Source organism: Simochromis diagramma, unplaced genomic scaffold, assembly GCF_900408965.1.
Source record: "Simochromis diagramma unplaced genomic scaffold, fSimDia1.1 OVJJ01000688.1, whole genome shotgun sequence".
Taxonomy (NCBI): Eukaryota; Metazoa; Chordata; class Actinopteri; order Cichliformes; family Cichlidae; genus Simochromis; species Simochromis diagramma.
The window spans coordinates 287,471-305,877 of record NW_024387262.1 but is presented as its reverse complement, the minus strand read 5'-3'; the positions used below and the strand labels follow the sequence as shown (position 1 = coordinate 305,877).

General features: G+C 39.3%; 1 protein-coding gene across 3 annotated transcripts in view; it reads left to right on the top strand.

Annotated features, from left to right (window-relative positions):
• Window positions 1-217: 217 nt before the first annotated feature.
• The window catches only part of LOC120715341 (zinc finger protein 665-like), a 144,275-nt gene continuing 126,085 nt past the window's right edge, over window positions 218-18,407 (top strand). The window contains exons 1-3 of one of the 3 annotated variants that reach the window (XM_040002256.1): window positions 218-458; window positions 4,738-4,953; window positions 5,988-6,206. In XM_040002256.1, the coding sequence (XP_039858190.1) occupies window positions 296-458; window positions 4,738-4,953; window positions 5,988-6,206 (598 nt within the window). In that variant the 5' untranslated portion in view covers window positions 218-295. The remainder of the gene's footprint in view (window positions 459-4,737; window positions 4,954-5,987; window positions 6,207-18,407) is intronic. The other 2 variants (XM_040002257.1, XM_040002258.1) reach the window with 2 other exon arrangements.

Here is an 18,407-nt window from a genome sequence, read left to right as displayed (position 1 = left end):
TGTAAAATGATTAATGCTGGATCAAACTAAAGGGTTTTCCAATAAATCAAACTTAAATCAAAGTATTTTCTTCTTTCTTTATTCCAGGATATCACTAATAATCTCATGGCAAAATTGCAGTTTTCTGCAAAGTACCAGACTTTATGTTGGACTGGACTGACCTGATGAGGGCAGTATTACGCCCTTGATACCTATAAAAGAGCAATAAAAGAAGAATAGCGGCAATGGTGCCATTGAGAGATCCCGAGTTAAGTTTGAAGACGTTGGTTTGGCGGTATCGGTTGTTGCAGCAATAATGTCTTCATTTCAGCATCTGAGAGAGTTTATCAAGGAGAGATTAAATGCTGCTACAGAAGAAATCTTCTCAGAGTTTGAAAAAACGATCGTCCGGTATGAGGAGGAGATCCGTCAGCTAAGACTGCTTAATATCAGACCCGGGATAAAGTCACACAATACAGGTGTGTAAATTTGTGGAGGCGTGGGGGGTTGCGGGATTGTGTGATTTACTTGGGCATGATCTAAATGCTTTGCATAAATGCATTGATCTAAACTAGTAATACACCCCAGTAAAGTGTATGCAGCTGTATCTGTGCAGTGTTGAGAAGGTTACTCTTAAAATGTTTTCTACTACAGATTACAAATAAATGGCCCAAATGTAGTTTGAAATGTATTTTGTTAAGTTACTCAATGTGAATAATGTATTCTGAATACTTTGGTTTGGATTACTTGATATATTTTCCATTCTTTTTACAACTACATGAATGCACTATTGTCATGTGAATTATTGCTATTACTGAAGGCTACTAGCCACCTGTTACGCTCCTGTTTAGCCCCTAATCTCCTCAGTATGTTCAGCTGGTGCTAATTGGCCCCACCTAGTCTGGTGTTGATAAAAGCATACCTGAGGCAGGCTTTCAGGAAGCTCACTAGTCTTTGCCTTGGTAGCCATTTTAGCCAACCTGCTATGCCAATTTGAGATAAAACCTCTATCTCACTAACACTCTGGTATTCATCTCCTTTTTACTGTTGCGGCTTTTGAGCCGGTTTTCTGAGAGTCCATCCTACCTGACGAATCATCGTACCCATTGTTTCTGCGCATGCGCACAATACGAAATACAGTTGCGAGCCGTCTTACCTTTGTGAAAATCAGCTAGAAAAATACTCTGACTGGTAAAATTCAGTGCCAAACCATCCTGCCTTTGTGAATGTGACCTACAACCATACTTTAACAGCTAAATTAAGTGGCAAATCGTCTTACCTTTGTTAATCTGAGCTAGAAACATACTCTGACTGGTAAAATCAAGTGCCACACCATGATACCTTTGTGACTGTGACCTACAACCATACTTTAATGTGTAAAATGTAGTGGCAAACCATCCTGGGCTTATGAATATGAGCTACAAGTATACTCTGATGGGCAAAGTGGCAAACCGTCATACCTACTTAAATTTGTGGTGAAATTACTCTGTGAAAGCAGAAATGTGCATAAACTTCTTACGGTAGGACGTTTTGCCAAAGTAGGATGGTTTGTCAGAACACCATAATGTCGTATAGAAAAAATATTCCCACCAAGCACACTCACCAATATTTTGTTTTTGAACTCCATTGCAGTTATTTCACACATTAAACCTTTGATAGAAAATAATAAAACAAAAGTAAACTGCAATAAATTACAGGTAGCAGTTAGGGCTGCCACAAACTATTATTTTGATAGTCGACTAGTCACCGATTATTTTTGCGATTAGTCGACTAATCAGATCATCATCCATTGGACGTACAGCGTACAGCTTATTGCACCAGCAGCATCTGGTCTTATATAACAATCATTAGCTTACAGCTTTAAGTGTTTGTGCTAACTAAAAATAAAGACAAGATGGTAGTTTATTAATTTTTAATGAAATTTGCAGATTGTTTCGGTGAAGTTTAATAAACTCCTTGCTTTCTAAAATATAACAGGACACCGGAGTATATTCTCCAGCGTCTCACACTTCTGATAATCAGCTGTCTGCTTGACAGTTTTAGCTGTGCAAAAACTATAACTTTAATCTCAGCCAAACCGATTTACTCAGGAACAAATAAAATACTAACGAAAGCCAAACAATAACATTTTTAAGTTATCTAAGTGACTTATATATATGTTTAACCTGACTAGCGAAAGACGGCGGTGGGTTTGAAAACGATTTGCCGGGAGTCCGGTGTTCTCACGGCTCTAGTTAGCCTTGCCCCCGCCTAGCTAACGAGCTAGTGGGTAACAGACGTCTCCGAAAACATCGGAGCACTTTTGAAGATATGTGGTGTCTTGATAAACTGAGCAGATATTTGAGGTTTACACAGCTACATTCTCGCCTGAAAATATGTTAAACGTTTATTTTGTGACCCAGAAAGAATAATAAGAGTAAAGTTAAAACTAACTAGCTGCCGCCATTGTTGACAACTGCGCTGGGCTGCGCTATGAATTCTCGGACACAGCTTCTTCTTCTTCGGGGTTTAACGGCAGCTGGCATCCTTGTACATGCAGTGCTGCCATCTTCTGTTTCAGTCCGTTATTACACTCTTAAATCCTACTACTAATTCCTGCGTCCTTTGTGATCTTACAAAGCTTCAAACGATGCGTCGACTATTAAATCAGTCGTCGACGATTTTAATAGTCGACATAATCGTGACTAGTCGACTAATCGTGGCAGCCCTAGTAGCAGTAAAACTAATAACTCTTTTATGCTACGTCCACACCAACATGGGTATTTTTCTATGCATTTGGTCCTTTCGGCCGCACGTAAACAGCGTTTCGAATCACCAAAAAGGTTGGAGAAAACTCAGCTTTTGCATTTACCTGTGGTCGAAGAATACGGAGTTCATCGCACAATGTCAGAGATGTGTGCCTTTCACATCACGCTGTGCGCCATGTTATTGTTTACATGAGATTAATTTCTGCAATGGCAGATTCAAAATACTGTTAATCTTACTATCTGCAGTTTTTACACACTTGCATATACACAAGCAGCTATTGTCCCTCCATTTAGAAAGGTGGAGGTGTCATGGTGTAATTATTTTACGTGTAGTTTTTCTTTTCCCCTGTGTAATAATATTCAACATTGCTATCAAAAAGTGAGTTCAAAAACATAAACAACTGTGGGATACTGCTTGTGCATGATTTGGACAGCCTAGCGCATCCTCCCGATGCAGGGGAAACAAATTCTGTTGGGGGTACCTACTGTAGGAGCTATATGAGTTGTTCCTTTTTTGACTAAGTGGGTTGGTTTAAATGGACTCGCTGTATTGGTGCACGGGTGTGGGGCGTGTCTCATGGGTGTGGTAGATGATAAATGTGGTTGCACTCACCTGTTCACAGCACCTGATGTTGATGAGCAGAAAGGTAGGGTGAGCATGAGGCAAAACTTTCTGTTGATCGCAGCTTGAATGATTTTGATGTATTTTAACTGGAACTTAATGGTTTTTGTATATTTGTGCACTAATTGATGCCATGAACCAGGTTGTAATTTGACATAGTAGTTAGTGCAGTTATTGGAGAGTTGCAGTTATTGGTTTGTGCAGTCTGTGCATTTGTTTAATAGTTAATCCTATGTGCTGATTTATATATTGGACAGTTGCATGTGGAATAAAAGGAGCAAATGGTACAGAAGTGTATTTTATGCGTTTATTGTTGCACGTCATCTGTGTCCTCATGTTTAGCCAGCTGCGGCCATAGGTTGGAGGAGCCGCAATACCTACCTTGGCACATGTGCAGGTGAAGCCAAAGGCAAGCTATGCTTCATCATATTTTCTAGTCTTTGGCTTTGAAGGAAGTTGGTTTGGAAACATATTCAGCAATGCTTCAACCTCTGCTTTGTGTTTGTGTGGGAGCCCCGTCAAAAAAACCTGTCCGTTATTCTAGCAGTGTCCAAGCATTCTTCTTCGTTTGTTTTGTGGTGTCGCAAAATACATTTACAGCAATATATATATATATATATATATATGTGTGTGTGTGTGTGTGTGTGTGTATATAAATACATAATTTTTCTTCATTGGTTTCATCTTCACTGGCTATCAATCAAGATGGGGCAGAACCTGGTAGCTCCAAACAGAAGGACCAGCCAAAACAAATTGAGGATGTTATTCCTAAACCAGGGGCTCCCCCTGTAGGATGGACATTGTTTGGTTATGATAAATCTTACACGGATCAGAAAACTCTGCTATCCAAATTATGCCGCAAAGCGGTCTCCACCACCGACTCAAACACGACATTTCTGTTCGACCACCAATCATTTGAAAGGTTGTGGAGAGAGTTTATAGATGAGAAGCAAAAAAGAGCCGCCAGGTGCTCAAAATAAACCTTAGACTCAAGTGTAAGAACAGGCGGCTGTTACAACTTATATCTAAAAATATATGGTTTAATGCGTTGGTCAAAACACAAAGACTTCCAGTCTGCCGTCTTAAAGTACTTTAAGCTTTCATGATCATATTCAGATCATGCTACTGTTCGTTCGTTTGCTTGTTTATTCACATTGTGTGATGATCACTGGCACTCGCATCTAAAAATTAGACTCTGTACGGTTATCAACATCACCCAATGAACAAATGACTATGAGTGAATGTTTCTGTGGCAGCATCTGCAAGAATGCAAGAGCCCTTGAAACCATAAGCTAAATTCTCAATAGGTGACCCCTTTTAATCCTTCTTGATCTATATTATCATCACATTCAGTCACTATTTTCTTGTGTCCCTTTGTTGAACACGAAGGTCTGGATGATCAGCAGGTCAGTGACCAGGAAAGGAGCTCCAGTCTGGACCAGCAGAACACAGAGCCTTCAAAGATTAAAGAGGTACAGGAGGAAATCTTCATCATTGGGGAAGGAGAGCAGCTTGAACTGAAGCAGGAAGCTGAAAGCATTTATGTCTGGACCGGAGAACAGCTGGATTTGTTGTCGAATCCTGGACTAAATCTCACCAGAACAGGTATGTGTTTGTGTGGGAGCCCCGTCAAAAAAACCTGTCCGTTATTCTAGCAGTGTCCAAGCATTCTTTTTTTTTTTTTTTTTTTTTTTTTCTTTTCTTTTAACGTTCCCCCTGCAATGGCTCTGCACCCCCCACTTTGGGAACCCCTGTAGTAGGCTAACGTTGTGCAATGTGACGAAATATATCTGATGATGAAATTAAAACATCTATCGTTTTGAATGACACACTATTGTTTGTTTTGTGGTGTCGCAAGACACATTTACAGCAATATTTTTTCATTGGTTTCTTCACTGGCTATCAATCAAGATGAGGCAGAACCTGGTAGCTCCAAACAGAAGGACCAGCCAAAACAAATTGAGGATGTTATTCCTAAACCAGGGGCTCCCCCTGTAGGATGGACATTGTTTGGTTATGATAAATCTTACACGGATTAGAAAACTCAAACCCAAATTATGCCGCAAAGCGGTCTCCACCACCGACTCGAACACGACATTTCTGTTCGACCACCAATCATTTGAAAGGTTGTGGAGAGAGTTTATAGATGAGAAGCAAAAAAGAGCTGTCAGGTGCTCAAAATAAACCTTAGACTCAAGTGTAAGAACAGGCTTTTCCCCAAAACACGCCATATAATAAATACTCAGAACGAAAATGGCGGCCGTTACAACTTATATCTAAAAATATATGGTTTAATGCGTTGGTCAAAACACAAAGACTTCCAGTCTGCCGTCTTAAAGTACTTTAAGCTTTCATGATCATATTCAGATCATGCTACTGTTCGTTCGTTTGCTTGTTTATTCACATTGTGTGATGATCACTGGCACTCGCATCTAAAAATTAGACTCTGTATGGTTATCAACATCACCCAATGAACACATGACTATGAGTGAATGTTTCTGTGGCAGCATCTGCAAGAATGCAAGAGCCCTTGAAACCATAAGCTAAATTCTCAATAGGTGACCCCTTTTAATCCTTCTTGATCTTTATTATTATCACATTCGTCACTATTTTCTTGTGTCCCTTTGTTGAACACGAAGGTCAGGATGATCAGCAGGTCAGTGACCAGGAAAGGAGCTCCAGTCTGGACCAGCAGAACACAGAGCCTTCAAAGATTAAAGAGGAACAGGAGGAAATCTTCATCATTGGGGAAGGAGAGCAGCTTGAACTGAAGCCGGAAACCAAAAGCGGCATTTATGTCTGGACCGGAGAACAGCTGGATTTGTTGTTGAATCCTGGACTAAATCTCACCAGAATAGGTATGTAAAAGTGTCATATACAGATTTCATAATATAGAAATGCATAGGACTCATCAAAATGTCACAAAGACACATGGTGTGCATTACCGCCTGGGATACTGCCTCACTGAAGACATGTTTTCTGTTAGCACAGTAAAATAAAACCTGGATTTCAAATCTTCTGTTTAATAAAAAACAAAAAATTCCACCAGATTTAAGTCATGTTAGTCCAGAACTGTACACAGTATGTAGAAAAATGTTGAGACGATGAAAACTGGATTATTGGCCACAAGAACCAAGTTGGAGTGGCAAGCTGTATGCCTCATAAATGATGACTTTCTGCATGTAGACAGAAATCTCCGCTGTTGACTGCATGAGAGAGAATATTTGAATATTGCTCTCATATAGAATAGAATTCAAGTTTGTCATTGCACATGTCACAGGTACAAGGCAACAAAATGCAGTTTGCATCCATCCAGAAGTGCTTTAGCCATGATATAGATATATTACAAATAGATATTAGAAATAATATAGATATGTGAGTATATTACAGAAATGGGTCTATTATGGTATGTTATAATGTACACGGTATGAAGTATGTTATGAATATGCTATATCTATAAGTATGTACAGGCTGTAGTGAGTACAAGCTATGAACAGGATATAAATATAAAAAACTATACAGAAATATGTGATATACAGAAATGTGAACTATGCAGGTTATAAACAGTTGTAGATTTTAAAAAAATCATCATACACTAACATAATTATCCCCATTAGGACTGAACAATCAGTTTAAAATATTGATTTGAAATTAAGCTTTTAACAAACCACACAACAATATGGTAGTTGTGCCCTTGTGCCATGTGTTTCTGGATCTTTCTTTTTCTGTCCCTTCCAGCACAAGTCCTGTGAAGTGATGTTATTGGTGGATTTCCTGATTGTGTGGCCAATCCATAATCACTTTCTTTCAGATCTGGTATTGCTATTGGTTCCTGGTTTGTTCTTGACTACTTCTTTATTTATTTATTTTTTTTAAATCTTCCCTGGCCACTGGATACAGAGGATTTGCTGCAAAAAAATGTTGATGAATGTCTATAACATACAGAGCGCTGTCTTTGTCCTGCTCCATGTTTTACATGAACATGGAGCAGGACTTGCAAACAGATTTTAAGAGAATGCTAACTGCCCTAACAGTACTGACCTTATGAAAGCATACGAGAGAAGAAAATTAAGAAAATATACAAACAGGGTTCCATTGCACTAAGAATCATGAAACTCTCATTCCTTGTGTGAGGTGATATGGCATTATTAAAGAAAAGTCTCCCATATCCTATTTAATAAATAAATAAATAAAAAAATAAAAATAAAAACAACTCCCACTATGATTTGTGCATAAATGATTCTTCAGTTTGTCTAACATGGCCTCCTTCACTCAGTTCAATTCTATTTTATTCATATAGGGAAATACAGTGGGATGCAAAAGTTTGGGCAACCTTGTTAATAGTCATTATATTCCTGTATAAATCATTAGTTGTTACAATAAAAAAATGTCAGTTAAATATATCATATGGGAGACACACGCAGTGATATTTAAGAAGTGAAATGAAGTTTATTGGATTTACAGAAAGTGTGCAGTAATTGTTTAAACAAAATCAGGCAGGTGCATAAATTTGGGCACCACAAAAAAGGACATGAAATCAACATTTTGTGGATCTGCCTTTTGCAGAAATTACAGCCTCTAAATGCTTCCTGTAGGTTCCAATGAGAGTCTGGATTGTGGTTGAAGGTAATTTGGACCATTCCCCTTTACAAAACATCTCTAGTTCATTCAGGTTTGATGGCTTCCGAGCATGGACAGCTCTCTTTAACTCACACTCCAGATTTTCAGTAATTTTCAGGTCTGGGGACAGAGATGGCCATTCCAGAACGTTGTACTTGTTCCTCTGCATGAAAGCCTTAGTGGATTTTGAGTAGTGTTTTGGGTCGTTGTCTTGTTGAAAGATCCAGCCCCGGCGCAGCTTCAGCTTTGTCACTGATTCCTGGACATTGGTCTCCAGGATCTGCTGATACTGAGTGGAATCCATGTGTCCCTCAACTTTGACAAGATTCCCAGTCCGTGCATAACACCCCTTGTTATGCCCAAATAGCTCATTTTTAGTTTCATCAGCCCACAGCACCTTATTCCAGAATGAAGCTGGCTTGTCCAAATGTGCTTTAGCATACCTCAAGCGGCTCTGTTTGCGCTGTGGGCGGAGAAAAGGCTTCCTCTGCATCACACAAACATTTTTCTTGTAAAACAAACGGGGACCCAGCAAAAAAAGTTTGGGAACCACTGCCATTGTTCTTTCTCAACAGGTGATCCAGGTGATTGATACATGTATTTTTTTGTCTGCTTATTTTGTTGGTTTTTGTTTTTTGCCTTTTATCACCATTCCTCTTCCCCACTATTTTTCTTTCCTTCTCCCCTTTCTTTTCCCCAGTCAAGTCTGTCCCGTATTTAGCAAGTGAAAATAAAATAAACAAAAGGTGAATCAAATGGACCATTACGGCAAGGCTGGGATGGTCCCTTTGGTAAAGTAAATCCGTTGGGCAGCTTTCTTCGCCTTTAGACGATAACTCTGATGGCAAAAGAGCCAAACGGGACAGGCAATATGATATTTAACTGAGAATTTTTTATTGTAACAAACAACGATTTATACAGGAAAATAATGACTATTAACAAGGTTGCTCAAACTTTTGCATCCCACTCTAATCCCAACAACAGTGTCCTGAAGGGGGTTTATACTGTAAGGTAGGGCTGCCACGACTTGTCGACTAGTCACGATTACGTCGACTATCAAAATCAAATGGTAAATGGCCTGTATTTGTATAGCGCTTGACTAGTCTCTAAGGACCCCAAAGCGCTTTACACATCCAGTCATCCACCCATTCACACACACATTCACACACTGGTGATGGCAAGCTACATTGTAGCCACAGCCACCCTGGGGCGCACTGACAGAGGCGAGGCCGAGACTGTCCAAGCCGGGGCTCTAACCGACAACATTCCGATTACAAGGCGAACTCCCAACTCTTGAGCCACGAAATCAAATCCTTCAGAAGCTGCATTTGTAGGCCGACTGCGTTACAGCGATTCGACGAAGGCTGTCCAAATTCAAAGACCCCTCCAAATGCGGCCGACAAACGTGTCCTTCATTTCCAGATTTGAAGGATGGGTCGGGTGTATCCTTCGCTGCCCAACCTATCCCAGGATTCATAGCGTGGCCCAGCCAATTCCAGTTTCCAACAATGGCAGCAGCTTCTTAGTTTTAATATTACCTTTATTACTCCTTCTGAAGCTCAATAAGGATAAAACTGAAATCCTCCTTATTGGCACCAAATCCAACCTTTTTGAAGGCAAACCACTTCTGACTCACTATCGATAACTTCAGTTTTCCCTTCTCCTCAGGTTAAGAGCCTTGGTGTCATCTGTTAAGGGTTCAATATTGAGGAAGGGTACAAGAGGTGATTGAAGAATAACCACACTGATCCGGCCGGGTGAAGTCAAACGATGATTTTAATGAATACACGCGTGGGAAGACAACTCTGTACGCAGACAGCAATTGATCTTCGACTTAATCAAAGCATGAACAGATATTTTATACCGTCAGGGCTTGATTTAATGACGCCCCTTCATGCGTCACAGATACATTTTATACATAGATCCATTCAAAACCACAATGACTTTTAACATAGTTTAAAAGAGCGTTGCCGTCGTTTTCATAGCCGGTACATCCTGTTACTGCCGGATGCTCGCTTGTCGTCTTGACACCTCAACAGCAGTTCTGCGACAAACTGCTTTTTGCAACCTCAGCAAAACATGATTAAACTTTCCCCTATAAATGATTCTCTCTAACTGAGTGTGTGTGTCTGTGTGCTAACCACAATTGCACCCTGTTTCACCTCACGACTAGCTCCTGACCTCTGACCAGACAGAGAGACAGAAACCACTCTCGTATATGTAATAATCGAACTGAAACTATGGATATATCATCTGTTAAATAAATGTTTTAATCAAGAACCTCTACTTAAAAGCTTAATATAAAATGACCTGATATAAGTGTTTTGTAAGCATGTATTGCAATTCCTTCTATGGCTCCAAGTCACTTGCACAATAGATTGTCCGGACATCGCGCCGAACAAAGCTTCCAACCCCCAATTAATTGACCGAGCTCCAACTCTTTAATAAGCACAGATATGCATTGTGTATAAAATAGTCATAACTGCACCTGAAATACAAGGTTAACATAATAACTGTATGCATAACATCTTAAGGCCTTCTTAAAGCTATCTGTTACATTGTTAAAGCAATGATCGTACTGCAGATTATATTATTAATGCAATGGTAATGATAATAATTATTTAACAATAGCAGTAAAATAATTTCCCTGCTCCACACATCCTAGACTGTTCACTTTCCTATAAATCTCACATCAATAATCTCACCTGTTCTGCCTATTTCCATCTACGCAACATTAACAGATTTTGTCCTTCTCTTGTCACCCAGTCTACATCCATTCTTGCCCAGTCTTGTTACCTCCCGCACTGACTACTGCAACTCTCTCTTGCATGGTCTCCCCCAAAAATCCCTCCATAAGATTCAACTGGTTCAGAACTCTGCTGCTCACATTATCACCAGAACTGTCTCCTACCAGCACATCACCCCTGTTCTTCAGGAACTTCACTGGCTCCCTGTGAAATTCTGGATAGTTTTCAAACTTCTTGTGCTCATCTTCAAGGCCATTCATAACCTCGCACCTCCTTACCTTTCTGACCTGTTAACCACTACCTTTTCTGTCCGCTCACTTCAATCTTCTTCTTCTATCCAGCTTTCTGTGCCTTCCTTCCGCCTCACCAGGATGGGAAGCAGAGCTTTTAGCTGTTCTGCTCCCAGGCTGTGGAACTCTATACCCCCAGGTATAAGAAAGATTGGCTCTCTCACCCAGTTTAAATCTCAATGAGCCTAATCAGGGCCACCTGATCCAGCCATAAATGTATGCTTTATCAAAAAGGAAATTTTTAAGCCTAATCTTTTTTTAAAAAGTGTCTGTTTTCCGAATCCAAACTGGCAGCTTTTTCCACAGAAGAGGGACCTGACGGCTCTACCTCCCATTCTCCCCAACTTTAAGGCAATGAATGGTTAATCTAAACAATAAATAAATCCTGCAGTGAGTGTCCTGTAAAGTTGTTGAATAATTTTAAGCAAACTTTTAAATGTTTTGTGCACTTTGATAACAAAATTTAAGAGATACCACTTTGTGCTTTTGTGTGTGTGTGTGTGTGTGTGTGTGTGTGTGTCTTTCTCATCGTAGATGATCTAAGCCATATGCTTACCATGTAGAGACCTTCTAATGGTTAAGCTTACCTTGTAATTTCTCAAATGTATGTTTTTTGATTTAGATTTAAGATTTCCACAACATGACTGTAAGGACGAGGATGGGCTCACAAATCAGCAGGTCTGTAACCAGGAGAAGAACTCCAGTCTACACCAGGAGGATCCTTCACAGATTCAAGAGGAACAAGAGGAACTCTGTACCAGTGAAGTAGAAATGAAATGAAAAAGATATTCCTGTAGCACTTGTGGGAAAAGATTTTATATAAAATCAAATTTGAAAAGCCACATGTGAATTCACACAGTTGAGAAGCCGTATTCTTGTACCACTTGTGGGAAAAGATTTAGGTGGACGTCAGATTTGACTAGACACATGCAAATTCACACAGGTGAGAAGCCACATTCTTGTAGCACCTGTGGGAAGAGATTTAGTTTGAAAATATTTTGAATATGCACATGCAAATTCACACAGGTGAGAAGCCACATTGTTGTTGCACCTGTGGGAAAGGATTTACTCAGAGGTGTCAGTTACAGAGACACATGCAAATTCACACAGGTGAGAAGCCACATTCTTGTGGCACCTGTGGGAAAAGATTTACTACAAAGGGTCAGTTGAAGATACATATGCGAATTCACACAGGTGAGAAGCCACATTGTTGTTGCACCTGTGAGAAAAGGTTTACTCAGAGGGGTCAGTTAAAGACACACATGCGAATTCACACAGGTGAGAAGCCACATTGTTGTAGCACCTGTGGAAAAAGATTTAGCCGGAAGTCACACATGAATAGACACATGCAAATTCACACAGGTGAGAAGCCACATTCTTGTAGCACCTCTAGAAAAGATTCAGGTAGAGGGAAACTTGAAATAACACATGCCAGTTCACAAAAGTGAGAAACCACACTGTTGCAGCACCTGTGTAAAACATTTTAGTTCTCTAGTACAGTTAAAAATGCAATTAGGAAAAGATGCTACATGCTAAGTTTCATTCTTAGAAAATGGTGACGGTAGAACACATAAACAGTGTTTGGGTCATTGAAAACTGAAAATTTAAAAAGGCTTTTGGAAGCTCGGTTCCTGTTTTGACACACGGACAAGGCAAAAAGTTGGTCTTGCAGCATAAAATGTGTGCACCTTTATCACCTTTTTCTGACATCATTGTTTTATAGTTTATAGGCTTTGTCTTTGCTGAAGTTTCTTCATTTTCTTCGGCATGGCCTCGACAGTGCTTGAGATATTTTTAGTGTCTTGATGTAAAAAGAACTATTTCTCCAAAACAAACTTGGAAATATCATTTTACAAAAACTACCCATGTAGTAGTTGGATTGACATTATGGCAAGTGCTTTTCAGATGGAAAGGGAATATTTTAGGGAATGACAATGTTGACAAGTTGATCTGTTCTCAAATTGTCTGTGATCCATATTTTAAGCTCATTTATTATTTATATTTATAACATAACTTATGGACTAATGTGTCATTTTAACAGTGTTGTGTTCCGTTTTGACATTAAACAAATCCAGTTTAAGATTGTAGATAATACAGTTTAAAGATAAAATATTGATAATTATATAATAAAGGAGGAGGAGCTGGTGACTCATCTCCCATAAAGGAGCTCAGAAGTTCCCCGGGAGTCTTCATCTTTATTTATCTTTGTTTGCTTTTGGCCTCCATGTGCTTATGTCAAACATACTAGAGAGCTTTTTTTTTTTTTTATTTTATTTTATCTTGTATGTTCAATAAAATCTGTTGGCATCAAACTTTACATCTCCTGTAAATTTTGTGTTTTGGTTTAAATTGTGTTCCAAAACCCTGAATCAACATCTTTCCAGCCTGTAGAAATTCTGAAAAGCTTTTAAAATATGCGACTGCACAATCCTGCTGCTCTTTGAAAAACTAACAGTACTTCCAAACGAGCTGTTAAACAGGGCTTTGTGTGATCTGCCTTTTGGTGAAGCATTCTCGTCCTCACTTTCCAGGGCCCTATTTCAGGAAGCCGGTTTAGAAAACTCAGTGAAAAACGATACTCAGGGTTGAGTAACCCCAAACTGTCCAACTCGGAATATTCGGTTTCAGAAAGGCTGATAACAATTAGTTCAATCAACGCGGAGTTGCTTTAACCCCCAAGTTAAGCGCGTGCACAAGGATACATAAAGCCCTGATTAGTGGAGCACAGATTAAGCGAGTCACCATGGAGACGGAGGGAAAGAAGGCGCGGTCAATGTATTTTACAGCGCTTGAGGCCGAAATTCTGATGGCAGCATATGCCGATAACATGCAAATTCCACGGAAAAAAGTAACACAGCCTCAGCTGCGAAAGAAAGGGAGCATGCATGGCAAAACATAGCCGACAGAGTCAATGCGTGAGTGTTAATTTAAACATTGATCTAGGGATTTCCACCCATTTAACACCTTATTTTATTATATTTTTTTTTATTTTATACATTTTATTTTGTGATGTGAGCGCAGGTGCAACCCAACAGGCCCCCAACGTTCCTGGCAGCAAGTAAAAATGAAATATAAAAATATAGTCCAAACAGGTAAGGTGTAATTGTATTATGAGCCATAGTGCTTGGTCTGCTTGTCCTATGTAAATCAATTGCAGTTAGAGGCTACATTAATTTTCTTTCTGTAAGCACTTATTGAAATTATCTGAGCACATTACAAGTACATATTTGCTTACTCTATATGCTCAAATGTGACCCGTTATAGCCAACAGGGAAAAAAAGCGGAGGCCCGAAAAACAGGTGGGGGTCCACCACCACTCACAGAGGCTGAGCAGTTGGCTTCCACATTTGTGATAATGTTGGCAGCATCACATATGATCTTCACAGTGCAGAGAACACAAATTAGCATCCATTACTATAATGAAATAATCTGTTAGTGTGAAATGCTACAGGGAACTATGTACCTGTACATTAATGCTGTGGAAAGACTTCCTGTTCACATAGTCTCCTTCATTTACTGAAGGAGCAATGATTGGAATGTGAGTGCCATCTATACAGCCAATCACGCCTGGGAACCCTGACCTGCACTCAATCTACAGCAGGCGGTGCTGGACCAAGGCCAGGAAGATCGTGAAGGACCTCAGCCATCCCAACAACAGACTGTTCTCTCTGTTGAGGTCAGGAAAGCGATTCCGCTCCCTGAAGACCAACACAGAGAGACTGAGGAGGAGCTTCTTCCCGCAGGCGATACGGTCTCTCAATCACACCACCACACAGTACTGACCCACACATATGGTTCTTACACACACACTGGACTTTCTGGACTTTGTTTTTGCACAACACTGGTCACTATATTCTTCATTTCCGGTTAATACTTGTACAGCTGCTGTTATTGTGTATATATTTATTTATATTTAGATTTCTTCATACATTCTTATATAGTTCTATATTGTGTATTTTGTTGTACAGTTATTTTATTTTCAACTTTAATTTATATATTTTATCTTATTCTTCCCAGTTAAATTTACCCTTCATTCTAATTTGTGTTGTACAGTTATTTCATTTTTAACCTTAATTTATATTTTATTCCTTCCTAGTTAAATTTACCCTTTTTAATTTTTCATATTTATTTCCTATCTTATTCATAGCCTTTCCTTTTTTTTGTTTTCTTTAGGTCACGAGCAGTTGTCCAACCATTTCACTACATATCGTACTGTGTATGACTGTGTACGTGACAAATAAAATTTGAATTTGAATTTGAATGAATGTTAAATTTAAGTAGTAATTCAAATATCACCACATCATGAATGAAGTTTTGTTCATCCTGATACCTGCAATTTTGTGGCATCCCTCTTTGATAAATCTTGTGGGTCTATGACCGGGGAACACCACAAACGAGTACAGGAGACGTTTCAGTGCAACTGTAACATTCCTGACTGCCCGACAGACGGTAGCCTTGGAAACGTGCTCAGCGTCACCAATATTATACAGAAAGCTCCCGTTTGCAAAAAACCGAAGTGCAATACAAATAATATGTACAGAACTGAGAGCATGTCCGCGATGTGTCACATGAGCAATATTAGGCCTGAGGATGTTATCCAAATAAATTATGGATTGTGCAGAAAAAAGGTAACGTTCACACAGAAAATCATCAGGAAATGATAAAATGCGCTCTAATCACTCTCTCCCGGCGGAGAGCTCTGCGGAGAATTTGGGCTTCAACATCTACTGGCTCTTCAAGGAAGGGGCAGGCCATGTCTGACACTTCCTACAGTCAGGTTTCCGACAAAGAGGCGGAGAGAGTCAGGGTTAGTAGAAGTAAACCTGCTAGGGGGCAGGTTAGCTTCACGGAGTGTGTCGTCATAGTAACTCACTAAGGATTAATCTAAACTCGCTTTGTGAAACTGAAAACCCAGAGTTTTCGTTAACTCAGGGTATACTTACTCAGAGTTTGCACTAAACCGGCTTCCTGAAATAGGGCCCAGGTCCTCAACCGTACTCCATCAATGTCTTCTGAAGTTGTTTCAGAACAAAAGTGGAGCACATAATAGCAAACACTGAACACACAACTCCCCTGTCTGCTAAGAGCATGCCTTCCTTTTTTATACCACCATCAGTGACATGAAAAAAGATTCAAACAAATCTGCGATGGTATTTTCAGATCAAGTTAGCCAATTAGTCATCACAGTGGACTTAATGCAGTCCACAATTCCTTAGGAGGTACCCAACATGAATTTAAACCAGCATGCAATTTAATTAAATAACACACCCCTCCCTCTCGGAGCTTCAGTAACACAAATTTGCATCAAAATCTTGATTAAATCAAAATTCAAGAATCGTCTTAACTGTCTGAGTTAGGTTCAGTCTTCACAGTCACTGGAAGCTCTAATCTTACCGACGTACAGGTTCCAGACCACAACTGAGGCAGCAAATAGTGATGGGTCGGTCGCGAACAAAATGGCTCCTAGAGCCGGATCTTTGAAGTGAACGATGCGAGCCGGTACAGAGAAAGGTACAGTAAAGAAAATGAGTGACACCAAGAAAAGAAGCAAAGTCTGGAGCCGTTTCAATCTTATTGTCAAAACAAAGGCAGAGTGTAGAGTCTACAAGAAAAGGATATCATATAGAGCCGGCTCCACAAACAACATGCACAGGCACCTAAGAACTGTCCACCCATCAGTGCAATGGGAAGATAAAACGCAGTCAGTTGAGTGTGATATTATTATTTCTAAATGCCAACCTTTCTCTTAATTAAAGATCTGGGCGTTCTTTTTTTCACCCTTTTTTTCCATATTTTAGTTTATATTTTACTGTGTTGTGGTTTGCAGTGTTTTGTGTTGTTTCACTTTAAATTTGTTTAAAAGGAAAAAGCTGAAAATTTAAGTAGTTAAAAGTTGAAATGTATGAAATGTAAATAGTTGGTTTTTGTATTTTATAGTTTATTTATTTCATTTTTTGTGGAGTGAATAAATAAAAGAATATTTACAGTGGCCCCTAGAGACAAAGCACGTACAAACTCCAAAACACGTACAAACTCCAAAATGCAACAGAAGTGCTCCAGGATGCTAAGGGCCGTGTTGAGCTTTTGTTACCTAGTGGCTACACAAGCCAGCAAGTACCAACAATCGGATTGGGTGTGTGGTAGTAACAGGTAAATGAAGTTTGTTTGTTTGTTTGTTTTAATTATTAGAAAAAAATATATATAGTTTTTTAAAAACAAAAACAATAGACATATGCATTCGATTAGTGTAATTTAAGTGATCTAGGTAGCTCTGTATCAGAAGTTCAGTTAACGCTAGAAATGTGCTTTGGAATTTCTAAGTGCTTTGGAGTTTGTACGTGTTTCGTCTCTAGGGTTCCCCATAAGTATTTATATATAAACATACATAAAGAAAACCACGTTTTTTACATTACTATTTCCTTTTGTGCATAATTTTATATTGTTGTTGATAATTAATTAAAGCAACAAATCAACCTGAAGAGCCGGTTCGGAGCCGAAAGAGCCGGCTCTTTTTAGTGAGCCGAGTCGAAAGAGCCGGTTCTCTAAAAAGAGCCGGAAATCCCATCACTAGCAGCAAATCCAAAAGTGCTTTTCTCCACAGAACCAAACTAGGCCGGTCATGAAAAGAAGTAACTAACAGGTGTTATACTAATTCATAATGTTTATCATTTTATTACACCATGCAGGCTGCACTTCATTTACCTCAGTGGCAATATAGTGAATTAGACATGTGTAATTAATCTCGTTTGGCGTATAGGTATGTGGTCTTGTTATGTATTTAACCCATGTAGAAATTCTCTGCCCACTCACAATTTGAAAATTGTGAAAATTTGTTTATGCTTTATTTTTATTTATTCCTTCTATTGTCCAATATAAGTTTGACCTGTGGCCACCAGGGGTGGTGAGTGACCTGGATGGACCCAGATAGCACTTTAGCTCAGTCCTACCACTAGTTGATACTAACTTACTTATATTTTTTCTCAAGTGAATTTAGTAATTCACCTAGCAAAAGTCCCTGTCCTTGAGATCGTCACTGTCTCCTCTGGCAGAGCTTCGACACCATTCAGAGGGAGACTGGGGACATTGAGTCTAAATGGACCATGTTCAGCACCTTCATTGCTTTTTTTTTTTTTTTTTTTTTTTTTTGCCTGTCCCGTTTGGCTCTTTTGCCATCAGAATTATTGTCTAAAGGCAAAGAAAGATGCCCACGGATTTACTTTACCAAATTGACCATCCCAGCCTTGCCATAATGGTCCATTTGATTCACCTTTTATTGTTTATTTTATTTTCACTTGCTGAATACGGGACAGAGGGAAGAGAAACAGCTGAGAAGAGGGACGGGGGAGAAGGGCAAAAAACAAAAACCAACAGAATGGGCAGCAAAAAAAAAAAAAAGAAAAAA